The sequence below is a fragment of the Artibeus jamaicensis genome, unplaced genomic scaffold (genome assembly GCF_021234435.1).
Source record: "Artibeus jamaicensis isolate MK-2021 breed Jamaican fruit bat unplaced genomic scaffold, CSHL_Jam_final scaffold_614, whole genome shotgun sequence".
Lineage (NCBI taxonomy): Eukaryota > Metazoa > Chordata > Mammalia > Chiroptera > Phyllostomidae > Artibeus > Artibeus jamaicensis.
Window position 1 is genome coordinate 7,312,128 of NW_026522050.1, and position 22,914 is coordinate 7,335,041.

A 22,914-nucleotide genomic window follows, 5' to 3' on the forward strand; every position below is an offset into this window, starting at 1 on the left:
TACCCAGAATGCAAATCTATATATGCACCATTAGATTCTAAGAAACTTTATAAATATATTGTTGTAAAAGGTTTAGTTCCAGTGCTGCCATGTCTACAATAAAGTCCAGTATATTTTTGGAAAATAATTGAGGGAATTTTGAGGAATATTTCTGTGATAATATGTCACTTTGCTCATAAATAATTACTATATTTTGAAGTAAATATGTGTTATTCATAATATGAGCACTTTCTTTTTTAATTGATGTTCAACTACAGTTGTCTCCATTTTCTCCCACTACTCCAGCCCACATCCCCCATCCCCTCCTCCCACCCTCAATCCTACCACACTTTGACTTTGCCCATGTATCCTTTATGTGTTTATGTTCATTGATGACACTTCCCCTATTTTACTCCATTATTCCTCTCTCCTCTTTCCTCTGGTTACTGACAGTTTGTTTTTTATTTCAATGCTGTTGGTTATATTTTGCTTGCCTGTTTGTTTCGTTGATTGAGTTCCACTTGTAGGTGAGACCATATGGTATTGTCTTTCAACTCCTGGCTTATTTCACTTAGCATAATGCTCTTCAGGTCCATCCATGCTGTTGCAAAGAGTAGGAGCTCCTTCTTTCTTTCTGCTGCTTAGTATTCCACTGGGTAATTGTACCATAATTTTTTGATCCACTCATTTACTCATAGGCATTTAGGTTGTTTCCAGTACTTGGCTATTGCCAATTGTGTTGCTATGAACGTTGGGGTGCCTAGGTTCTTTTGAATTGATGTTTCAGGATTCTAAGTGCATAATCCCAGCATGGAACTGCTGAGACAAAAGGCAGTTCCATTTTTTGTTTCCTGAGGAAATCCTTAGTGTTTTCCAGGGTGCATTCCCAGCAACAGCGCACTAGGGTTTCCTTTTCTCCACAACCTCACTAGCACTTGCTGTTTGTTGATTGGTTATACTGGCCATTCTGACTGGTGTGGAGTGATATCTCATTGTGGTTTTAATTTGCATGTCTCTAATGGCTAGTGTCCATTCATGTGTCTTTGGGCTTTCTCAATGTTCTCTTTGGAGAATTCTCTGTTCATGTCCTTTGCTCATTTTTTTTACTTTCTTTTTTAAAATATATTTTATTGATTATGCCATTACAGTTGTTCTTTTCCCCCCTTCATTCCCCTCCACCCTGCACACCCCCACCCCACCATTTCCCCCCTTTAGTAAATGACCACGTGTGTCAAGTTCTTTAGATTCTATATTTCCCCTACTATTGTTGCCTTCCCCCCTATCTATTTTCTACCTACCATCTATGCTACTTATTTTCTGTACCTTCTCCCCCCTTCTTCTCCCTCTCCCCTGTTGCTAACCTTCCATGTGATCTTCATTTTTTAACTGTGTTGTATTTCTTCCTGGAGTGGCGTCCTGTGAGTTCTTTATATGTTTTGGAGATCAAAGCCTTGTTCAAGGTATCATTTGTAAATGCATTTTCCCATATGGTAGGTTCCATTTACATTTTGCTGCTTCCTTTAGCTGTGCAGAAGCTCTTCATTTGATGAGGTCCCATTGGTTTATTCCTTCTTTTATGTCCCTTGCTCTAGGGGAGATATAGGTGAAAATATTTCTGCTTGGAATATCTGAGATTTTTCTGACTATGTTCTCCTCTCAGACTTTTATGGTATTGCCACTTCTAATATTGTTTCCAGGAACAGGGGGATTAGGGAAGCTCATTTCCTTTGGTGCCATTACCAAGCAAAAACTCCCAGAAATGGAATTGCTTGGTCATAAAGCAATTTTCTTTTTAGTTATTTAGTTAACTCTATGCTGCTTTCTATGTGACTGCACCAATCTGCAGGCTCACCAACAGTGCATGAGATACTCCTCTTTTGCATACCAAAAAAAATACAAATGGTTGTAAGAAAGTAGTATAAACAACTATATGCTAACAAATTGGACAAATAGGAGGAAATAGATACATTCCTAGAAACATACAATCTTTCAAAACAGAATTGGGAAGAATCAGAGAATCTGAATAGACAGATTACAACTAGAAATTGAAGCAATAATCAAAAAACTTCCAACAAACAGAAGTCCTGGACCAGATGGCTTCACAGGTGAATTTTACCAAACATTGAATGAACACTTATTTTGGGGAAGTTTGATGAATTTAGTAAAAATATCTAAAAGACTCTAGTTTACTTATTATCTGTTTTTTTTCATTTTTGTATCAAATAATGAGTTTCTTAGAAACAACTCAGGATGTATGGAACATAACATATATGGTAATATATGGTGATTATTACATATCATAAAACATCTCACTCTGATGAAAAGGCCAAATTGACTTTATTTACATTTATATGCCCTTAAAGTTAATTTCTTAGGATTTATTTTAAAGAAGAACTTAGCTATGATAAATTCTGTATGTATAATTATACTCATATTAAAATTTTATCATCTAAAGATTCTCTATAAACTTACAGGATACCATAAAAGAAGAACAAATAAATTAATGTAATAAAGTTTGCGTTGACATTATTCAGATTAACTATTTGCATATAGACTATATTTATTCTGATGTAATCTTTGTTTGAATATAAAAATCTGATGAGACAACAAAATTTAATTTTCCCTAAGCACTATGATGATAGTCAGTTTTTTCTGTATTTCCAAAAATCATTATTTTGTAAAAATGTTTAATGACTTTGTATATGTGTGTATTTGTGTGTGATGTGAGTGGGTTTTTTTGTGGAATATGAGATAGAAAAAATATACCTGCATAAAATTTGGTGATCTGGAAGTAAAGAGTGCTCAGTGTAGTCACTGTACCATTGCTAAGTAAGTATAATATTAGGCATGAGGTAGGGAGGGAAAAAAAGCTGCATTTTAAAAAGGCCCATGTTTCTTTCTCAATTACCCAGCCTGTGGGGAATAACAGATGATGGAACATCTTATTATACCTGTCACTTGTTCCTGAGAGACCAGCACCCAGGTCCGCACATAGCCATGTTGATATAAGTAGGTCAGTGAGGGGACAGTGCTGAACCCTCTGGCAGACAGACTTCAGGCAAGAAAGAAATCTGTGATCTGGAAAAGGTACAGGTTTTAACTGTGGTTTTCTCATTTCCATTTTAGATTTCTTTAGCTTTTTATCTTTATTTGACAGAAAGCATATTATAAAGCTAATGGAGGGAAAGACATATTATACAAATATTTACTTATTTTTATCAATCTTATTATTTTAAAGACATTCATAAATGACAAGAAAGAATAAAATGTGAGTATTATTTATGAAAGTGGTTGGGCATTTTTTGTTTTTACTCTCTTACCTGTACTTTTACATATTTTATGAATATTTTCAGTTTGAAATGAATTAAAAATATCTTTACAAGCACAGATAATTAGATGAGTTCAGACCAAGAGTTTTGGAGAGTTGTGTATGTATCACTACATCATCATTCAGATGTAATTTTTTGTTTATTCCACATTCTGCTCCATTTTCTCATTTTCCACAGAATGGAAGAGGTCACATACTATATTACATATATATTACATATAGTATGTCTGATTTGTGTAAAACATAAAAGCAGAAGACAGAATTTAATTGATCTTCCAAGGACCAACTCTTTTTAAGCAACAGAAAACAGATTTCAGGGACACTCAAGAGGAAGGGAATCAAGAACACAGTCAAGCAATTTTACAATTTCTAGGGAATTGGAATGGAGCCCAGTTAAGGTGTAAATCTCTCTGAGGTTATGGGACCATGGACACATGAGAACATTACCTTGTATCTTGCACATTTGTTCTTTTGGTGAATAGATTAAGTGGACTCTAGCAGATAAGAGCAGAGGGTCTCACACAGTAATCCCCACTTGCCTCTGGGTCACCTGTTCTACCAGGATGCCTACTATCAGGTACCAACACACCATCCTTGACCAGTGCTGTCAGAGGGGGCATGGTTAGCCCTACATGTTCCAGTGTGTGCACTCTAACCTATCATCCATGAGGACCCCTCCAACTTCTTCTCTAGTCAACCCTCCCGGCTCTGGGAGCCCTGGATCACAGACTATCTTTACCGCTTGTTGACTGAGGCTGGATAGGACAAGGGGATATTGGGGAGGTGGGGACATGATACATCAAGAAACAAGCCAGGGGTCTGCCTGCTTTACAGTATTGGATAATGAGGGGAAAATCAAGAAATACATTCATCATCTGTATGTCTCACTTCATTATGTTTCTTAATTGCAGACTATAACAACACTTCCACTGCGTCAAGAAAAGAAACAACCTTGTAATTACATATGGGTTATCTGAACCAAATCATTCTAAGAACAATTTGGTCGACTCTGAGGACATCATTTTTTTAATCTATAAGATAAAAAAAATACTACATAGTTAGGTAAATAAATAAATCATTTCTTTTGCATCAAAGTGTGCTACCTATTTTATATAAGCTGTATTATCACTTTATCAATTCATATTCAATTGGAAATATTGCAGAGAGTCAGTTTACTTACAAAGAATGTGCATTGTCGAGCTCTTTTTCTAACTGCTGACAAATAGAAGGAACCACCAGCTTAACTGCTTAGACACTCAGATGATTTTGCCCTGCAATTGCATTTGCTTCCTCCAAAACCAGGGATTTCCAGACCTGAGTGATGGACATTGAGAACTGCACTGTGTTTACTAACTTCATACTCTTAGGACTCTCTGGCAGGCAGGATGTGCAGCAGGGGCTCTTTGTGCTCTTCCTGCTGGTTTATGGCATCACTGTGATTGCCAACCTAGGGATGATCCTGCTGATCAGCATAGATTCTCGACTCCACACACCCATGTATTATTTCCTGAGCAATTTGTCTTTCTGTGATGTCTGCTACTCCTCCTCTGTCTCTCTCAAGATGCTGGCTGATTTCTTATGTGAGCAAAAGAAGATTACATATAATTTATGCGTGGTTCAGATGTTCTTTTTTGGTATCTTTGCAGATGTGGAATGTGTCATGCTGTCTGTCATGGCATATGACCGTTATGTAGCCATTTGTAATCCACTTGTATATTCAGTTACCATGTCCAGGAGAGTGTGCATCCAGCTCATGGCCATTGCCTACACTGTAGGTTTCATGGATATGACCATCTTTACCTATTTCACAATTCGACTGTCATTCTGCAATTCCAATATCATCAATCACTTTTTCTGTGAACTTCCAACATTACTAGCCCTCTCCACCTCAGATACAACCACCACTGAAATAGCAGTGACTGTTTCCTGTAGTTTTGTTGTGGGGTCCAGTGTCATCATTGTCCTCCTCTCCTACAGCTACATCATAACTACCATCCTTCGCATGAAGTCGGCTGAAGGCAGACGCAAAGCCTTCTCCACCTGTGCTTCCCACTTAACTGCTGTGGCTATATTTTATGGGACACTGTTTTTCATGTATTTCCAACCTAGTTCGAGTCACTCCATGGACACAGACAAAGTGACCTCTCTTTTCTATGCAGTTGTCATCCCCATGTTAAACCCACTGATCTACAGTTTGAGGAACAAGGATGTGAAAGGTGCCCTGAAAAAAGCAGTTGGCACTAAATTATGTACTGGGTGAAAGTGTGTTCAATCACAAAGGTTTTATTTATAGATGCTGACAGCTGAAGTTTATGGACATGGCACAGTTTTATGTAGTCTCACAAATATAATTCTGGATATTTCCTTACCCACCTTTGTGTGTAAATTGAATGTAGAGAATAGTCATTATGAGCCTTTATCTCTTTGAACTAAGGAAAAGGAATTATAGTTTTACTCTATTTTTTTGCAAAGAGGATCTTTGTGTACTACTCTGCTCTCTTCATGAGTATATATATATATATATATATATATATATATATATATATCCCAGAGTGATATGGTCATAGTGCCATCTTCCTCCATGTTTAAAGTTCCAGTTTTTAGGCAAAAATTTTCATAAACTTGCTGAGCCAGAATGGAGTTTTAATAGTCTAAGTTAGCTTTCATTTTCTTCTTCCTATGTGCTTGTATAACCCTATAAATTTCCCATCATAACACTTTGAAGTAATAAGTAGTAAATGAAGAATAAGAATAAATAATAATTCTGCCTTAGCTGAAAGTCCCATAAATGCAAGACTCTTGTTTGTCTTGTTCACCAGTATTTCTACTTTGTTATTTATAATGCACATTTTCAGGATGCCATTCAAAAACATTTATTGAATGAATGAAGGTGTGTCCCCTGCAAGACAGATGTAAAAAGCAGCCGTGGTGAATAAAAAAGAAAATCACTTTGTTTTGTTTTACTCTAGCATGTTCATTTTACACAGAATCCACAGATACTTCTTCTTTGCCCAAGGCTGAGTAAGTATCAGGGACACAGATCCTGTCATGTAGACCACTTCTCAAATCGTCTGTTTCTGATCATTCTAACCCAGGGGTCAGCAGGATCAGCAGCTCTAGATTTAAATGGCACATCACAGCCTTCACAACAGACTGTGGATTTTCCCTCTTGCCCTCACTCTGCGGAAAAGACACATGCTCTTGAAAACTGTACAGAAACTGCATGAATAATGCTTGGGTGTCTAGGACCTTGACCTTCTCTAATAGCCACTATCTCCTTAATATATAAAGTGTGCTTAATGTGTGTACTTTATCTCCCTTTACAGCATGTTGAGAGCATTATACTAATTAACTTTTTTTAAAAACATGAAATTCCCAATTGATATAGTTTAAGTTGAAGAATTATTAACAAAAATGTATGTTCAATGGAGAAAAAACAAACAACCAAGTAGTATTTACATTAGTATTCCAGTTGTAATGCCTTAAATTAGTTCTCTATCTCTGAAATAAACTGAAACTTAGGCTAAACACAGTTTAATAGTGCTCATTCATAAGTGGTCTGGTGTTAAATAATGCTAAGATCTATTTTAATAACTTCAGGTGATTATACCTGGTATTTACTCTATTATTAAACAACTATTGATACTGTTATAAAAAACATTGTATAATCTCAGGTTCTCAGAATGTTCATTTAATTCTAAGGTTGCCATTTTATTTAAAAATCTGGAGGCTCTCTCTTCTTCTCTATGGAGGACAAAATAATAGACTGCACAAGGTTTCTCATTTAGGCCCCTTTCTCTTTATATATATACATACACCTCCCTTGAACATATAAAGTGTGTTTAATGTACATTATTCAAACATCATAAGAGTGAAATGATACACTTCTCATCTTTGGTTAAAGGTCCCATTCTTAGATCACAGACAACTATCTCTTTTATGCATTGTACTGATATCATTCTATTATTATATCACCATCTCCAATATGATATTGTGAGTTTCTTAGCTCAAGGACTGAGCACTCCATGTCTGTTATCCAAAGCTTTTAAAATTAATGCAAAACCACTTCAAAAATACAGATTTGTACTTTATTTTTTATTGTTTTTTTAAATATTTTATTTATTTATCTTTAGAGGGGAAGGGAAGGAGAGAGGGAGAGAAACATCAATGTATGGTTGCCTTTCATGCGTCCCCTGCTGGGAACTGGCCTGCAGGGAACCGGCCTACAACCCCAGTATGTGCCCTGACTGGGATTCGAACCGCGATTCTCTGGTTCGCAGGCCTGCGCTCAATCCACTGAGCTACACCAGCCAGGGCTATTGTTTTTTTTTAATATTAAATTTTATTTAGTTACTTTTCAAGTACATTTTTTTTTTAAATCTATTTCTCCCATCCCACCCCACCCCCCCGCCCGGTCTCCCCCCTCCCTCTGATTCCCCCCCCACCCCAGTCCTCGTCTCTGTGTCTTTCATACTTGTTCCTCAAAATCCCTCCCCCTTTTTCCCCTTAAGTTCCCTTCCCTCTCCCCTCTGGTCGCTGCCCACTTGTTCTCTATTTCAGCGTCTTTGTTTTTATTCTGTTTGCTTGTTTGTTTTATTCTTTAGCTTCCTGTCAAAGGTGAGATCATATGGTATTTGTCCTTCAATGCCTGGCCTATTTCACTCAGCATAATGCTTTCCAGTTCCATCCATGTTGTTGCAAAAGGTAGTAGCTCATCATTGCAGTTTTCCCCATTTTCTTCTTTCTGACACCTCCACCCAGGTCCTTGCCCCTTTCTTTCGGGCCATCACCACACTGCTGTTTGTATCTATGGGCTGTGCATATGTGTTCTCTGGATAATCCCTTCACCTTCTTTCATCCCCTCACCCATCCTCTCTGACAGCTATCAGCCTGCCTTTTCACCCATGGATCCCACTTCTGGAAATATAACCTACAAATACCAAAATACCAATTCAACAAAATATATGCACCCAACTACATTCATATCAGTGTTATTTCCAATAGCCAAGATCTGGAAACAGCCCAAGTACCCATCAGCAGATGAGCAGATAAAAAAGCTGTGGTGCTTTTACACAATGGCATACTCTGCAGCCATAAAAAGGAATTCCTACCTTTTGAGACCGCTGGAGATGATTAGACTAAATAATAAACAGACAGACCTGGAGATTTTTATTCTAAATAAAATAATCCAGTCAGTGAAAGACAAATACCATATGATCTCACTTATACGTGAAATCAAATGAACAAAATAAACTAACAATATAGAAACAGAGGTACGTGGAACAGTCTAAAAATAAAGTTTTAAAAGAAGGCAGAAAATTTCAAATATCTTTGCCTCAACACTGAAACTCTAAGTGGGCAAAGGAGGAGAAAAATAATAACAGCCATGCACTGAGCACATGCAGCAGAAATGGACCTTGGTGCACATGGGGTTATTTCACCTTTCTAGCACCTCTCACAGCTAAGTCGTACCAGAGCCAGCAATCAATCCTGCACCTCCCTCAGAGTGTGTGCACACTTCCCAGTGTTACACTATCTCCTATAGTGTCTTGGCCTCATTCTGTAGCTGCCCTCTCCTATTGTCACTCCCAGTGAAATAAAACATGATTTTTGATATATATATATATATATATATATATATATAGATAGATAGATAGATAGATAGATAGATGAATTTTAAACATTAAAACTAGAGAAACATTATAAAATAGCATTAACTTAAAATGGATTTTATATCACAATGCTAGGAAAATAAAAAGGATAATAGACTGTTTCCTCATTAGAGCAAATGCAAGCCTCCAGGTAGTTGAATAGGTCTAATGTTTTCCTTACTGTTTTTGCTTTAATCTGATCTGTCATTTTCCATCATAAAAATGAAAGCATATACTCAATTTGTAAAACTCTTACTTAACTCTACAAACATAAATTCAATAGTTGCAATAGGCAGCAAATGAAGTGTTTAGTACTGGAGATTTTATAACATTTGGCCTTCACATTTTTAGGCCACACCTCGAAAATATTTTTCAAGTGACCTAATTTTTTCTCTTCTTACCTTTGTACCAGCAAATGTGGGTTTAGATACACTATGAATACAGTAATTTAGATTATTTATATTCCCATACTCTTCTGTTGATGAAAACCACAAGAATGTTCCCAAGGGGAATATGCTCCAATTATCTTCTGGTTCAAGATAGCAACCTGATGATTTACTCAGTAATTAAAAAGAAAATGGTTATGGAATAATACACTATGCATTGAAATTTATTAAAAAATTCAGAGTCCTTGGACTCTGAGTACAATCATTCTTTAGATTTGCATTTTCCTTATAATTAGTGACATTAAGGTTTTTTTTTTGCTTGCATCTGCACTTAATGTATTTCTCCTTGTTTTATTTCTTACTGAACTTATTAGAAAGACATTGGTTAATAAAACTAAATGTACCAAATGTACACTTGGTTTCAAGTGTACATTTGGTACACTTGAAAATGTACATTTCTATGAAACAAGATCTGAATATTGCATGGTGTGCTCACTGTCCAAAGTTACATCACCTTCTGTCACCATAGATTTGGTCCCCTTTGTCCCTTTATTACTCCCCTAACTCCCATTCCTCTGGTAATCACAATACTGTTTTCTGTGTCTATAAGTTTCAGTTTTATGTCCTATATTTGAGTAAAATCACATGGTTCTTAGCTTTTATGATCAATTTGTTTCCCTTAGCATGATATATTCAAGGTCCATCCACAATGTCACAAATGGCAGTACCTCATTTATTCCTGTGGCTGAGTGTATTGCACTGTATATAAGTACCACATCTTCTTTATCTGCTCATCTCTTGAAGGGCACTTGGTTTGTCTTCAGGTCTTGGCCACCATTAATAGTGCTGCAATGAACATAGGGGTACATATATTTTTGCCAGTAATGTTTTCAAATATTGGATGTAGATACCCAGAAGAAGGATCGCTGAGTCATGTGATAACTCTCTTCTTACTTTGTGGAGGAACCTCCATAATGTTCTGCATAGTGACTGTAGCAGTTGACATTCCCACCAGCAGTGAATGAGGGTTTCTTTTTCTCCACAACGTCTCCAACACTTGTTGTTTTTTGTCTTAATTATGACAATAGTCATTCTAACAGATGTGAGGTGGTAACTCATTGTAGTTTTGATATCCATTTCCCTAATAGCCAGTGAAATTGAACATCTTTTCATATTTCTGTTGGCCGTTTGTATGTCTTGGGGGAAGTGTCTGTTCAAGTCCTCTGCCCATGTTTTAATTGGATTGTTTGTTATGTGTTCAGTTGTTTGAGTTCTTTATATATTTGGGATATTAATCCAGTTCTGAAATGTTGTTTGCAAGTATCTTCTCCCAAGTAGCTTTCTGCCTTTTGATTTTTTTGGAGATTTCTTTTGCTGTGTAGAAGCCGTTTAGTTTGATATACTTCCATTCATATATTTTTGCCTTTATTTCCCTTGCTTTCGGGGTCAAATTCATAAAATATTCTGTAAGCCCAGGGTCTATAAATTAAGTACCTATATTTTTTTCTGTGTAATTTACTGTGTCATATCTTATATTTTACTTATGTTGCTCTATGGCCATTTTCTTTTTTTTTTTTTTTGAGCAATGTATATTCAAGTGGCTTTCAAACACTTTCTCCCATTCTGTAGTTTACCTTTTCACTCTATTTTTTATATTTTTTGGTGCAGATTTTTACTTATATTTATACTCTTTAATCCACCTTTGCTTTTATTGAGTGTTTATTGTGTCGATTGTTTCATGTTATCACATCCATTAAACATTGTTATTCCAAAGTCTAGCTTTTTTCTTAGTTTTCTTCTAGTTTACTTAAATTTTTTTATGTTTGTTTGTTTCTTTGAATCACTTTTGTTTTTTTGAATAAATAAAATCACTATTGTGTTTATTTTTTATTTTTAACCTATTTTTATTGTTGTTCAAGAACAGTTTTCTGCCTTTTCCCTCCACCCTCCACAACCCCAACCTTCCCTACTTTCTTCCCCTGTTTTCACCCCACTTGTTACTATCCATGTATCTTTTATAATAGTTCCTGCAAACTCTTCACCCTTTTCTTCTATAATCCCTTCCCCTCTCTCCTTTGTCACTGTTAGTGTGTTCTCAATTTCGGTGTCTTTGATTGTAGCTTGCTTGCTTGTTCATTTTGTTGATTAGGTTCCTGTTAAAGGTGAGATCATATCGTATTTGTCTTTTACCATCTGGCTTATTTTAGTTAGCATAAATGTTCTCTAGTTCCATCCATGCTGCCATTCATAGTTTTTTTGATCTGTTCATTTACTGATGGGCACCTAGGCTGCTTCCAACTCTTGGCTATTGTAAATTGTGCTGCTATGAACATTGGGGTGCTTAGGTCCTTTTGGATTACTGTTTCAGCATTCTAAGGGTATAACCCCAGCAATGGAATTGTTGGGTCAAAAGGCAGTTTCTCTTTTCATTTTCTGAGAAAATTCCATACTGTTTTCCACAGTGTTTGCACCAGTCTGCAATCCCACCAACAGTGAACTAGGGTTCCCTTTTTTCTATATCCTGTCCAAAATTTGTTGTTTGTTGCTTAGTTTTTAAAAAAAATATATTTTATTGATTTTGCCATTACAGTTGTTCTATTTCCCCCTTCATTCCCTTCCACCCTGCACACCCCTCCCGCACCATTTTCCCCACTGTCGTTTATGTCCATTTGTCACAAGTTCTTTAGATTCTATATTTCCCATACTATTCTTGCCCTTCCCTCTGTCTATTTTCTATCTACCATCTAGGCTACTTATACTTTGTACCTTCTCCCCCCTTCTCCTCCTCCCACTCCCCTGTTGCTAACCCTCCATGTGATCTCCATTTCTATGGTTTCTCTCCTAATCTAGCTGTCCTCTTAGTTTGCTTTCCTTTTAGGTGTGGTTCTTAATAACTGTGAGTTTGTTCTCCTTTCACTGCTCATATTTTTTATCTTCTTTTTCTTAGATAAGTCCCTTTAACATTTCATATAATAAGGGCTCGGTGATGATGAACTCCTTGAATTTGACCTTACCTGAAAAGCACTTTATCTGCCCTTCCATTCTAAATGAAAGCTTTGCTGGATTGAGCAATCTTGGGTGTAGGTCCTTGCCTTTCATGACTTGGAATACCTCTTTCCAGCCCCTTCTTGCCTGTAAGGTCTCTTTTGAGAAATCTGCTGACAGTCTGATGGGGACTCCTTTGTAGGCGACTGTCCCCTTAGCTCTTGCTGCTTCTAGGATTTTCTCCATTTTAATTTTGGCTAATGTAATTCTGATGTGCCTTGGTGTGTTTCTTCTTGGGTCCAACTTCTTTGCAAAGAAGTTGTTGCTTTGCTTATGATGGCCATTGTGACTGGTGTGAAGTGCTATCATTATGGTTTTAATTTGCATTTCTCTGATGGCTCATGTTGATGAGAATCCTTTCATATGCCTCCCAGGCCTCTGTGTGTCCTTCTTCTTTCTTCTCCTTCTCCTTCTCCTTCTCCTTCTCCTTCTCCTTCTCCTTCTCCTTCTCCTTCTCCTTCTCCTTCTCCTTCTCCTTCTCCTTCTCCTTCTCCTTCTCCTTCTCCTTCTCCTTCTCCTTCTCCTTCTCCTTCTTCTTCTTCTTCTTCTTCTTCTTCTTCTTCTTCTTCTTCTTCTTCTTCTTCGTGGTTAGGTTTATTTATTTATTTTTTAATTTATTTTTTATTGATTATGCCATTACAGTTGATCTATTCTCCCCTTCATTCCCCTCCACCCTACCTCCCCATCCCCATTACCCTCCTTTAGTTTATGACCATGTGTCTCAAGTTCTTTAGATTCTATATTTCCCATGCTATTCTTGCCCCCCCCATCTATTTTCTATGTACTGTCTATTCTACTTATTTTCTGCACCTTCTCCCCCCTTCTCCTCCTCCCACTCCCCTGTTGCTAACCCTCCTTAAGATCTTCATTTCTATGTTTCCACTCCTGATCTAGCTGTCCTTTTAGTTTGCTTTCGTTTTAGGTGTGGTTGTTAATAACTGTGAGTTTGTTGTCTTTTCACTGTTCATGGTTTTTAACTTCTTTTTCTTAGATAAGTCCCTTTAACATTTCATATAATAAGGGCTTGGTGATGATGAACTCCTTGAATTTGATCTTATCTGAGAAGCACTTTATCTGTCCTTCCATTTTAAATGAAAGTTTTGCTGGATAGATCAATCTTGGTTGTAGGTCTTTGGATTTCATGACTTGGAATACCTCTTTCCAGCCCCTTCTTGCCTTTAAGGTCTCTTTTGAGAAATCTGCTGACAGTCTGATGGGGACTCCTTTGTAGGCGACTGTCCCCTTAGCTCTTGCTGCTTCTAGGATTTTCTCCTTCATTTTAATTTTGGCTAATGTAATGATGATGTGCCTTGGTGTGTTCCTTCTTGGGTCCAACTTCTTTGGGACTCTCTGAGCTTCCTGGATTTCCTGGAAGTCTATTTCCTTTGCTAGATTGGGGAAATTCTCCTTTATTATTTGTTCAAATAAGTTTTCCACTGGTGGCTGTTTCTTTCCCCCTTCTGGTACCCCTATAATTTGGATGTTGGAGCATTTAAAGATGTCCTGGAGGTTCCTAAGACTCTCCTCATTTTTTTTAATTCTTGCTTCTTCACTCTTTTCTGTTTGGCCATTATTTGCTTTCTTCTAGTCCACTCCATTGATTTGAGTCCCAGTTTCCTTTTCATCACTATTGGTTTCCTGTGCAATTCCACTCATTTCAATGAGTTTCACCTTCATATGTTTGTCTAATTTGTGGCTATAATCAACCAGCTCTGTGAGGATCCTGATCACCAGGGTTTTAAACTGTGTGTCTGAGAGTTTTGCTATTTCTTCATCGCTTAGATTTATAGGCTCTGGGACTTTGAGATCTTCTTGAGCCATTTTTGGTCTGTTCCATGCCCGGTAAGTGTGAGTAGAGGAGTCTTGGACTCTCAGGTCGCTGCGTTGTTACGCTATATGTGGGGCCGTGGTCAGAGCGGGGAAATGGCGACCCCCTCTGCTGTTTCGCGCTGCTGGGTGAGGAAAGGAGCCTTAGATGGTTCACCAGGGCAGGGCCACTCAGGTCACTGGTTATGATGCTGTATGTGAAGGCGGGGTCAGAGCAGGGAAATGGCAACACCCTCTGCTGCCGCTGGCCGTGTAGCCTGCTCAGTCCTGTAGTCTCACCGCCCACGCCCTTGCTTGTCTATCTGAGCATGAAAGCGCAACAGCAGTCAACCCGCAGCCCTGCTCCCTCACTGTTTCCCCGTGGTCGCTGGCTGAGTCACTTACTAGGTCCATCCCTGCACCTGGGTTCCACATGCCCGAGTCTGTCTGACCGAGTTTTTCTGTGCAACCCTGCTCTGACAGCTGCTGTTTTCGCCCCTCTTACAGGTCAGGCTGAAGAATTTGTTGTTATCAGACTTCCGAAAAGTTCAATTTTCTGTGTTCTGGCTGTGTTTTCTGTTGCTAATATTTAGTTGTCTCTTAACTTGGTTGTGAGAGAAAACATGGCTTCTCCACCTATGCCTCCATCTTGGTGGAACTCCTGTGTGTCCTTCTTGAAGAACTGTCTGTTCAGGTCATTTGCCCATTTTTTTAATTCAATTTTTTGTCTTCCCGGAAATACGTCATTTGAGTTCTTTATATATTTTGAAGATAAAACCCTTGTCCGAGTTATCATTGGCAAATATATTTTTCCATATGGCTGGTTCTCCTTTCATTTTACTGGTGTTTTCTGGAGCCATGCAGAAGATTATAATTTGATCAAGTCCCATTTTTTTATTCTTTCCTTTATGTTCTTTGCTCTATTGGACATATCAGTGAAACTATTGCTGCACAAAATATCTGAGATTTTCCTGCCTATGTTCTCCTCCAGGACTTTTACAGTGTTATGACTTGTATTTAAGTCTTTTATCCACCTTGAGTTTATTTGTGTGTATTGTATAATTTGGTGATTGAATTTCATTTTGCTGCATTTGCTTGCCCAGATATCAAAGCACCATTTTTGAAGAGATTATTTTTGCTCCATTTTATGCTTCTGCCCCTTGGTCAAATATTAGTTAACCATAGAGACATGGGTTTATTTCTGGGCTCTCTATTCTGTTTTATTGGTCTATGTGTCTGTTCTTATGCAAGTACCAGAATGTTTTGATTACAGTAGCCTTAGAATATAGGTTGGTGTCAGATATTGTGATCCCTCCTACTTTGTTCTTCTTTCTCAAAATTGCTGAAGATATGCAGGGTCATTTATGGTTGCATATAAATTTTTGAAATGTTTGTTCAGTATCTGTGAAACGTGTCATTGGTATTTTAACAGGGATTGTGTTGAACCTATAAATTCTTTGACACCAAAACTATAGCTCACACACCACTTACCACAGAATCATTGGTATCTGACTGTGGATCAAAACACTCTGCTCCTCCCTTTGGTCTATGCATTAGTAGCAATTCTAAGTACAGCCTATGGAATTGAGACTACAGGTAATGTTTGTGAATTCTCAGTGTCATTGCCATGGTTTCTGTGATGGTGCATTTCACTGCCTTTTATTATTTCCTCAAAAGCACAAACAAAATCCATTTTTTTTACTTCTCACAATATATAGAGAGTAGGCATGAACATTTATAAAGGTCATACTTAAAGTCAAACATGACAAAAGACAAGGACAATTTGGAGGGTAAGACATAACTGGCTTGCATTTAAACTCTCCCCACAACTGAGCTCCTGCTGATCTTGACACTTTTTCCTAGAGGCCGGGTGCTGGCCCAGCTCTGGTTATGATTTACTCTGACCCCTCCCAGCCTATGATGCCTGTGCAGATGCTCCCTCCCCCTCCTCAGTCTCTGTGCTCAGGAACCAAGATACAGAAAAGTGTTCCTGATGTGTTCATGTTCGACAATGCTTCCCACAGACCTCACTTTCATTGCAAGTGCATGTGTCCTTCAAGAATAACTTTAATTGGTAGTTGTCTTTCCCTCTTCCCTTCTGTTTTTCTTTATTCTTTCCATTTGTTTTTGTGATTACAATAGTTAACAATATTACTATTGTTATTATTAATTTCTTTGTGAAAACCCTTTGATTTCAGCAAAAAAGAATCTCCCTAGACCATAGAACACTAACAATATTTCTCTAAAGTAGAATCGTTAAATTTAAATAACACCTTAGCAGGACAAACACAAAGCATCTCTTTTCACAATACATTCCCCCCAACAATTTCTCTACATTTCTTTTCTCCTTTTTGAATTCTCTCCCCACTGCTATTCACCCATTTCCCTCCTATAAGTGTCTCTTCTTAGTGAGTTCTCTTTCTGTTGTTACGTTATAATTTTTCTCACAATTGTTTCTTTCTTTTACTTTAATTTTCCATTATCATTTATACTTAAGATTATTCTGCTATAGTTTCAGATGGACAGCTAAGTGGTTAGACAATCATGTACTTCAGAGTGGTCCCCTCACTGCTTCATGTATCCACCTGATTGCAAATATTTTTCTCAATGTCATTGATTGTTTGAGGTCTGTCAGGAAAAACTCCAGCCACTGTTACTAATAGTAACAAGAATGGTTTATGACATTGATGTAACCTGGCTTCCAAGGAGACTGGACTGGAAGGTGCATGTGTGAAGAATGATGACTTTGCTGTACTCGTCAGTGGGCATCGTAGACTCCAATGAGTGAGCATGTGTGTGGCCATCTCATTCAAAATGACTGAGTGAGTACAGCAATGAATCTGCATCAAATTTTGCATTAAGCTTGAGCATTCCTCTGCAAAAACTATTCAGATGATTGAGAAGGCTTTGGGGAGAATGCCATGACTGCTGCACAAATGAAAGTGTGGCACAAATGATTTAGATGGTTGAGAATTTGTTGAAAGTGACCCATGTTCTGGAAGGCCTGCAACAAGCGCAACACCTGAAATGTTGAATATTTACGGACTACAATCAACAAAGATCAGCAACTGAGAGTGCAAGAAATAGAAGATGACCTGGGGATTCCAAAAACTACTGAGTCTGAGATATTCACACAAGATCTTGGCATGAAATATGTTGTGGTAAAAATTGTTCCATGGCTTCTGCTACCAAAACAAAAGGAACATCGTGCTGAAGTTGCTAATGACTTGATTCACACCCCTACCATTGAACCAGATTTCCTCAAGAAAAGCATAACCAGAGGTGAATCATGGATCTATGGCTATGATTCAAATACAAAGGCCCAATCATCTCAATGGAAGTCTCTTGGTTCTCCATGGCTGAAAAAGGAGCAGCAAAGTTGTAGGGATATCAAGACAATGTTAAGTGTGGTTTTGATTTTGAAGGTATTGTCCATCACAAGTATACCCCTCAAGACCAAAAATTTAATAAATAGTACTACATGAAACATCTTCATTGGTTGAGAGATGCAATATGATGAAAATGGCTACTGTTATGGGCAACTGGTGATTGGCAGCTTCATTATGACAATGTTCCTCTTCATTTATCATGTCTCATGCAGTTTTTTTCCCCAAAACATCAATTGCCCAGATGACTCAACCCTATCACTCACTTTTGGCACCCTGTAAGTTCTGGCTTTCACAAAATTAAAATTACCTTTGAAAGGGAAGAGGTTTCAGACCATCGATGAGATTCAGAAAAATATGAAAGGACAGCTAATGTTGATTAGGAGCACTGTGCTAGGTCCCAAGGTTCCTACTTTGAAGGGGACTAAGGTGTCATTGTCCTACACACAATGTTTTTTGTATGTTGTATCTTCTTTAGTAAATGTCTCTATTTTTTATTTCACATAAATGGATACTTTCTGGACAGACCTCATAGTTCCTGTTTTGTAATCCACATTTCTGTGATTACCCTGTAACTACCAATTTGTACTGCTTAATCCCTTCACCTTTTCCACCCATTCCCCCAAACTCTCTCTCCTCTGACAACTGTCAGTCTGTTCTCTGTGTCTATGAATCTGTTTCTATTTTGTTTGTTACCTTATTCTCCTTATTCTGTTCTGTAGGTTCCAGATAAAAGTGAAATCATATGGTACTTGTCCTTCTCTGATTGGCTTATTTCAATTAGCATAATACCCTCCACACCCATCCATCTGTTGCAAATGGTAAGATTACTTTCTGTTTTGTGGTTGAATGGTATTCAATTGTGTAAACAACCACAACTTTTTTATCCACTTAACTACTGATAAACACTTTGGCTGCTTCCAAATATTGGCTTTTTTAATTAACTCTGCAATGAACATAGAGGTGCATATATTTTTTTCAAATTAGCATTTTAGTTTTTTTCCAGATATATTTCCAGAAGTGGAATCATTGGGTCTTAAGGCAGTTCCATTATTATATTTATAAAATATTTTTCAACTTTTCAAATTTTTGATGTATTTTTTAATTGAATTAATTAGGTGACACGGTTTAAGAAAATTATATAGGTTTCAGGGGTATAGCTCTACACTACATCATCTGTAAATTGTACTGTATGTTCATCACCCCAAATTATGTCTCCTTCAATCTCCATTTATCCTCACTTTACCGTGCAGTTCTACTTTTAGATATTTGTAAGCTAGACTTTTAAAACATTTTATTGATTTTTTTTTAGGAGAGGGAGAATGGAGTGAGAGAGGAAGTGAAAGAACATTGATGAAAAAAAGAAACATAGATCAGATGGTTGCTTCTTTTACATGCCCCAGTGGGGGATGGAACCCACTACTCAGTCATGTGCCCTGACAGAAAAGTAACTGGAGATCATTCAGTCTATGGGATGCTACCCAACTAGATGAGGCACCGAGCTCCAGGCTCCATATTTACCTTTTTTATTAACTCCATACCACTTCCCATGGTGGCTGCACCAACCTGCATTCCCACCCATAGTGCACAAGGATTTCCTTTTCTCCTCATCTTAGTAAACAATTGTTTGTTGAATTATTGATGATAGCCATTCTGATAAGAAAAGCAAATATGTTCATCATATCTTTTTAATATTGAGGCATACTCTCAATTTTCCAATTTATTCTTAACTGTAAAAAGATACTTCATTGATAAACACCAATTTACCAAATACTCTTTTCATTGCCTCTTTTACATCTTTGTTCCTCAGACTGTAGATGATGGGATTCAGCATGGGAATCACAATGGTGTAAAATGTTGACACTATCATGTCATGGTCCAAGGCATAGCTGGAACTCGGTCTCACATACATGAAGAGGATGGTTCCATGATAAACTGACACTCCTGTTAAGTGAGAGCCACATGTAGAGAAGACTTTTCTCCTCCCCTCAGCAGAACGCATCCTCAGAATGGCCAAAAGAATGAAGCCATAGGAGATCAGGACAATCAGGATAGTGACGATCTCAATGGAGCCCACAAAGTAGAAGAGTAGAAGCTGGTTTATGTGAGTATCAGAACAGGAAATAGCAAGGAGGGGAGGGATGTCACAAAAAACATGTCTGATTTCATTGGAGGCACAGAAGGATAGGCTAAAAGTGGCTATCGTGTGCACACAAGCATGCAAAATGCCACCTATGTAGGAAGCAATGATGAGTGTCACATAGACTCTGGGTGACATGCTAACTGAATACAGGAGAGGGTTGTAGATCGCCACATAGCGATCATATGCCATTGCAGCCAGGAGGAAGCATTCTGTGGTCCCAAATGTAACAAAGAGAAACATTTGTGCTATACAGCCAACATAAGAAATAGCTTTGCTCTCTTTCAGGAAATTGACCAACATTTTGGGTGTGACAACTGAAGAATAACAAGCATCTAAGATGGACAACACATTCAGAAAATAGTACATAGGGTTGTGTAGCCGAGAATCCATAGTGATCAATATGACCATTCCCAAATTTCCTATGAGAGTAAAAAGATAGATAGCTAGAAATAGTAAAAACAGAAAGACTTGCACCTCAAAATCACCTGTGAATCCTGTCAATATAAACATAGTGACTTCAGTCACATTTTTAATCTGAATCTTGTATAAATCAAAATTTGAAGTCAACTGTGACATTTTATTTTTATTTATAGATTATAAAGCAGTATTGTTAAAAATAGCATCTACCATATTTTATCCCCTTGATTTGTTTTTCTTAAAGGCCCTATGAAATCCTTGGTGTTGAGAGAATAAGCAGTGATGAAGAAGTTGGGGCCAATAAATGTATTACCCTGTTAAATTAAAGAAATTTTGGTTAAATGACTGGCTAAATTTGTTATATTTTTAAAATTGCAACTTATGTAATTTAATTTCCAATTTCTTTTTTGTCAAATTTATTTCCACCTAGTTTCATAACCCATCATTTTAACATTCACAAAAAATGAACAAATATAGAAGTTTTAATCCAAAATTGTAATAGAAAAGATGCATTTGAATAGGAACGCTAGATTTTCTATATTGTGCATGAGATGCATTTCGGTAATATTTACAATTTTTAAAATGAAAGCAGTTGCACTTATATCACAAGATTGTTTATAAATTGGAAATGTATTGTATTTAAATGAGAAAAATGTAAAATTATTTTAGATTATTCTCAGCTGACCATAAAATGAGCTGCACCAGACTTACACTTGAACATATGGGGCAACCTTTCCCCACCAACCATGTATATCCTCTTTTTGGCTGGAGTCCCTTTCCACCAGCACTTGCTGAGACTGGGGGAGGCACCTTGTACATAGGTCATAACAGAACATTGGTTTGCTTTGGTTGTTCAGTTTTCTTTCTTGATACATCTCTCACCACATTGTCCATTTAGGCCTGCACAGTTTATTAGATTGTTAGTAGTTTTCCCATTGAAGTTAATGCCAGTGTTAGATATTTTTCTATTTATATACTCATTAGCCTTATAAAATCCTTGGGTGTACTTTTAAGACTTATGTATGTCAAGAATAAGTCATGATGGTTTCAATATATTACAGTTTCTTAAGGAGTCACTAATATTATTATTAAAATTACCCAATAATACTTATAACATTTATAAAAGCTATTGCTAAAAGAGCAAGATTACAGTAAGAGACACAAGGTAGTGTTTTATTTCTAGTGTGTTTGCTTTTGCCTCTGGACGGATTCTCATGCAGCAAAATGTGAAAAAGAAGAAAGTGTATAAAAGAAGGGTAGCATTTCCTCTCCCTGGGCTGAATTCTTCATGGTTTGAACACAATAAAAGGCAATGTCTACCATATTGAGGAGCAAGTTTTTGGGAGTCTGGCTCTGTTTCCCTTTCAGTGTGTTACTGACTGAAGGAGTGAAAGAAAAACCACAGTGTATGGGCCCAGGAATGTACCACAGACTTCTATTTGTGAGAAGAAACACACATTTTTTTTTGTCAATGCTCACACATAAAGAAAAAAGAGAAAATCTTCATATTTTAATTTTCAGAAAGGTTTTCCCTGATCCTTGTGGAATACTTTAAATCAAAGAATAAATAGCTTTTCAAATGTGGTGATAAAACCACCCCCCCCACAAAATGCTCATTTAATCCTTAGAGGTTCTAGAGTAAAAAAATACAACTAAGCTAAATTTCAACTTCTGTGTAGATATAGTCAATTAACTATACCCTTGAGAACACAACACACAAATATGTTAGAGTAATTTTCATTTTACTTTGAATAGTTACATTCATAAAATAAGATAAAATCAATTAATACTATGATTATGTATTAGTGTATTATTTGGGCATTACAACAAATTTATTTCTTTTTTTGTTATTTTTTAATATTTTATTTATTTATCTTTAGAGAGGAAGGGAAGGAGAGAGGGAGAGAAATATCATGTATGGTTGCCTCTCATGTGTCCCCTGCTGGGAACTGGCCTGCAACCCAGGCATGTGCCCTGACTGGGAATCTAACCATGATACTGCGGTTCACAGGCCCGTGCTCAATCCACTGAGCTACACCAGCCAGGGCCATAACAAAAAATTTATTTCTGTTTAGCAAAATGTCTTATTCCCTCTCTCTCTTTCATCCGTCTTTGGCCCAAAAGATTCAGGGGCTAAACAGAAATTAGGCAGATCAGAGGAAGCACAGTGAAAATAACAAAAAGTATGCAAGCAACTTTACAAAATGTATTAATGTGTAGTCTACTAAAGGAATCTGTTACAAACTACACATTGACTGTCCCACAGGAGAAGTTTCAGCAACAGCCCAGCTCTAACCTTTACTTACTGATGTGTCTGAGATAATACAATTGTGTAAGATTAAGAATATTATATTTGTGTTCTAAAACCTCGTATTGAAAATCTCAGATTAACATCTAGTGATAGTAGAAACTCAAAATAGTAAGTTTATTTCCCCAAACCAGAGAATAACTAAGATCAATCAAATTTGCAGGCATAACTTGTTCCACAACATGAACATGGTATGATTCCAGACGGCATATTTATGAGATGTATTACAATGAACATTAAAGTGTTTTTACTTTATGTGAAGGATACATTCATATGAAACATGGCTTCCAAATTTCATTTAAGCACAACATGTGAACAGGGAGGTATGGAATGAGTTTTTCTTCAAAGTGTTGAGCAATGGCTGAACACCAAAATGGAAGCTAAGTATTCTTCTTTTAGTTATACATATGTTTTTTGAACATGGTACTTAAGATATATTTAAATACCTTTCCCATGAGACTATAT

At 37.1% G+C, this 22,914-nt stretch overlaps 2 protein-coding genes across 2 annotated transcripts; one reads left to right on the forward strand and one right to left on the reverse strand.

Annotated features, from left to right (window-relative positions):
* The first annotated feature begins 4,628 nt into the window (after positions 1-4,628).
* Positions 4,629-5,567, forward strand: LOC128626537 (olfactory receptor 1019). The gene has a single exon (XM_053659226.1). It carries the CDS (start codon positions 4,629-4,631, stop codon positions 5,565-5,567), a length of 939 nt encoding a protein of 312 aa, XP_053515201.1.
* A 13,740-nt stretch (positions 5,568-19,307) lies between these two features.
* On the reverse strand, positions 19,308-20,300 carry LOC128626527 (olfactory receptor 1094-like). The gene has a single exon (XM_053659207.1). It carries the CDS (start codon positions 20,298-20,300, stop codon positions 19,308-19,310), a length of 993 nt encoding a protein of 330 aa, XP_053515182.1.
* Between the last annotated feature and the right edge of the window lie 2,614 nt (positions 20,301-22,914).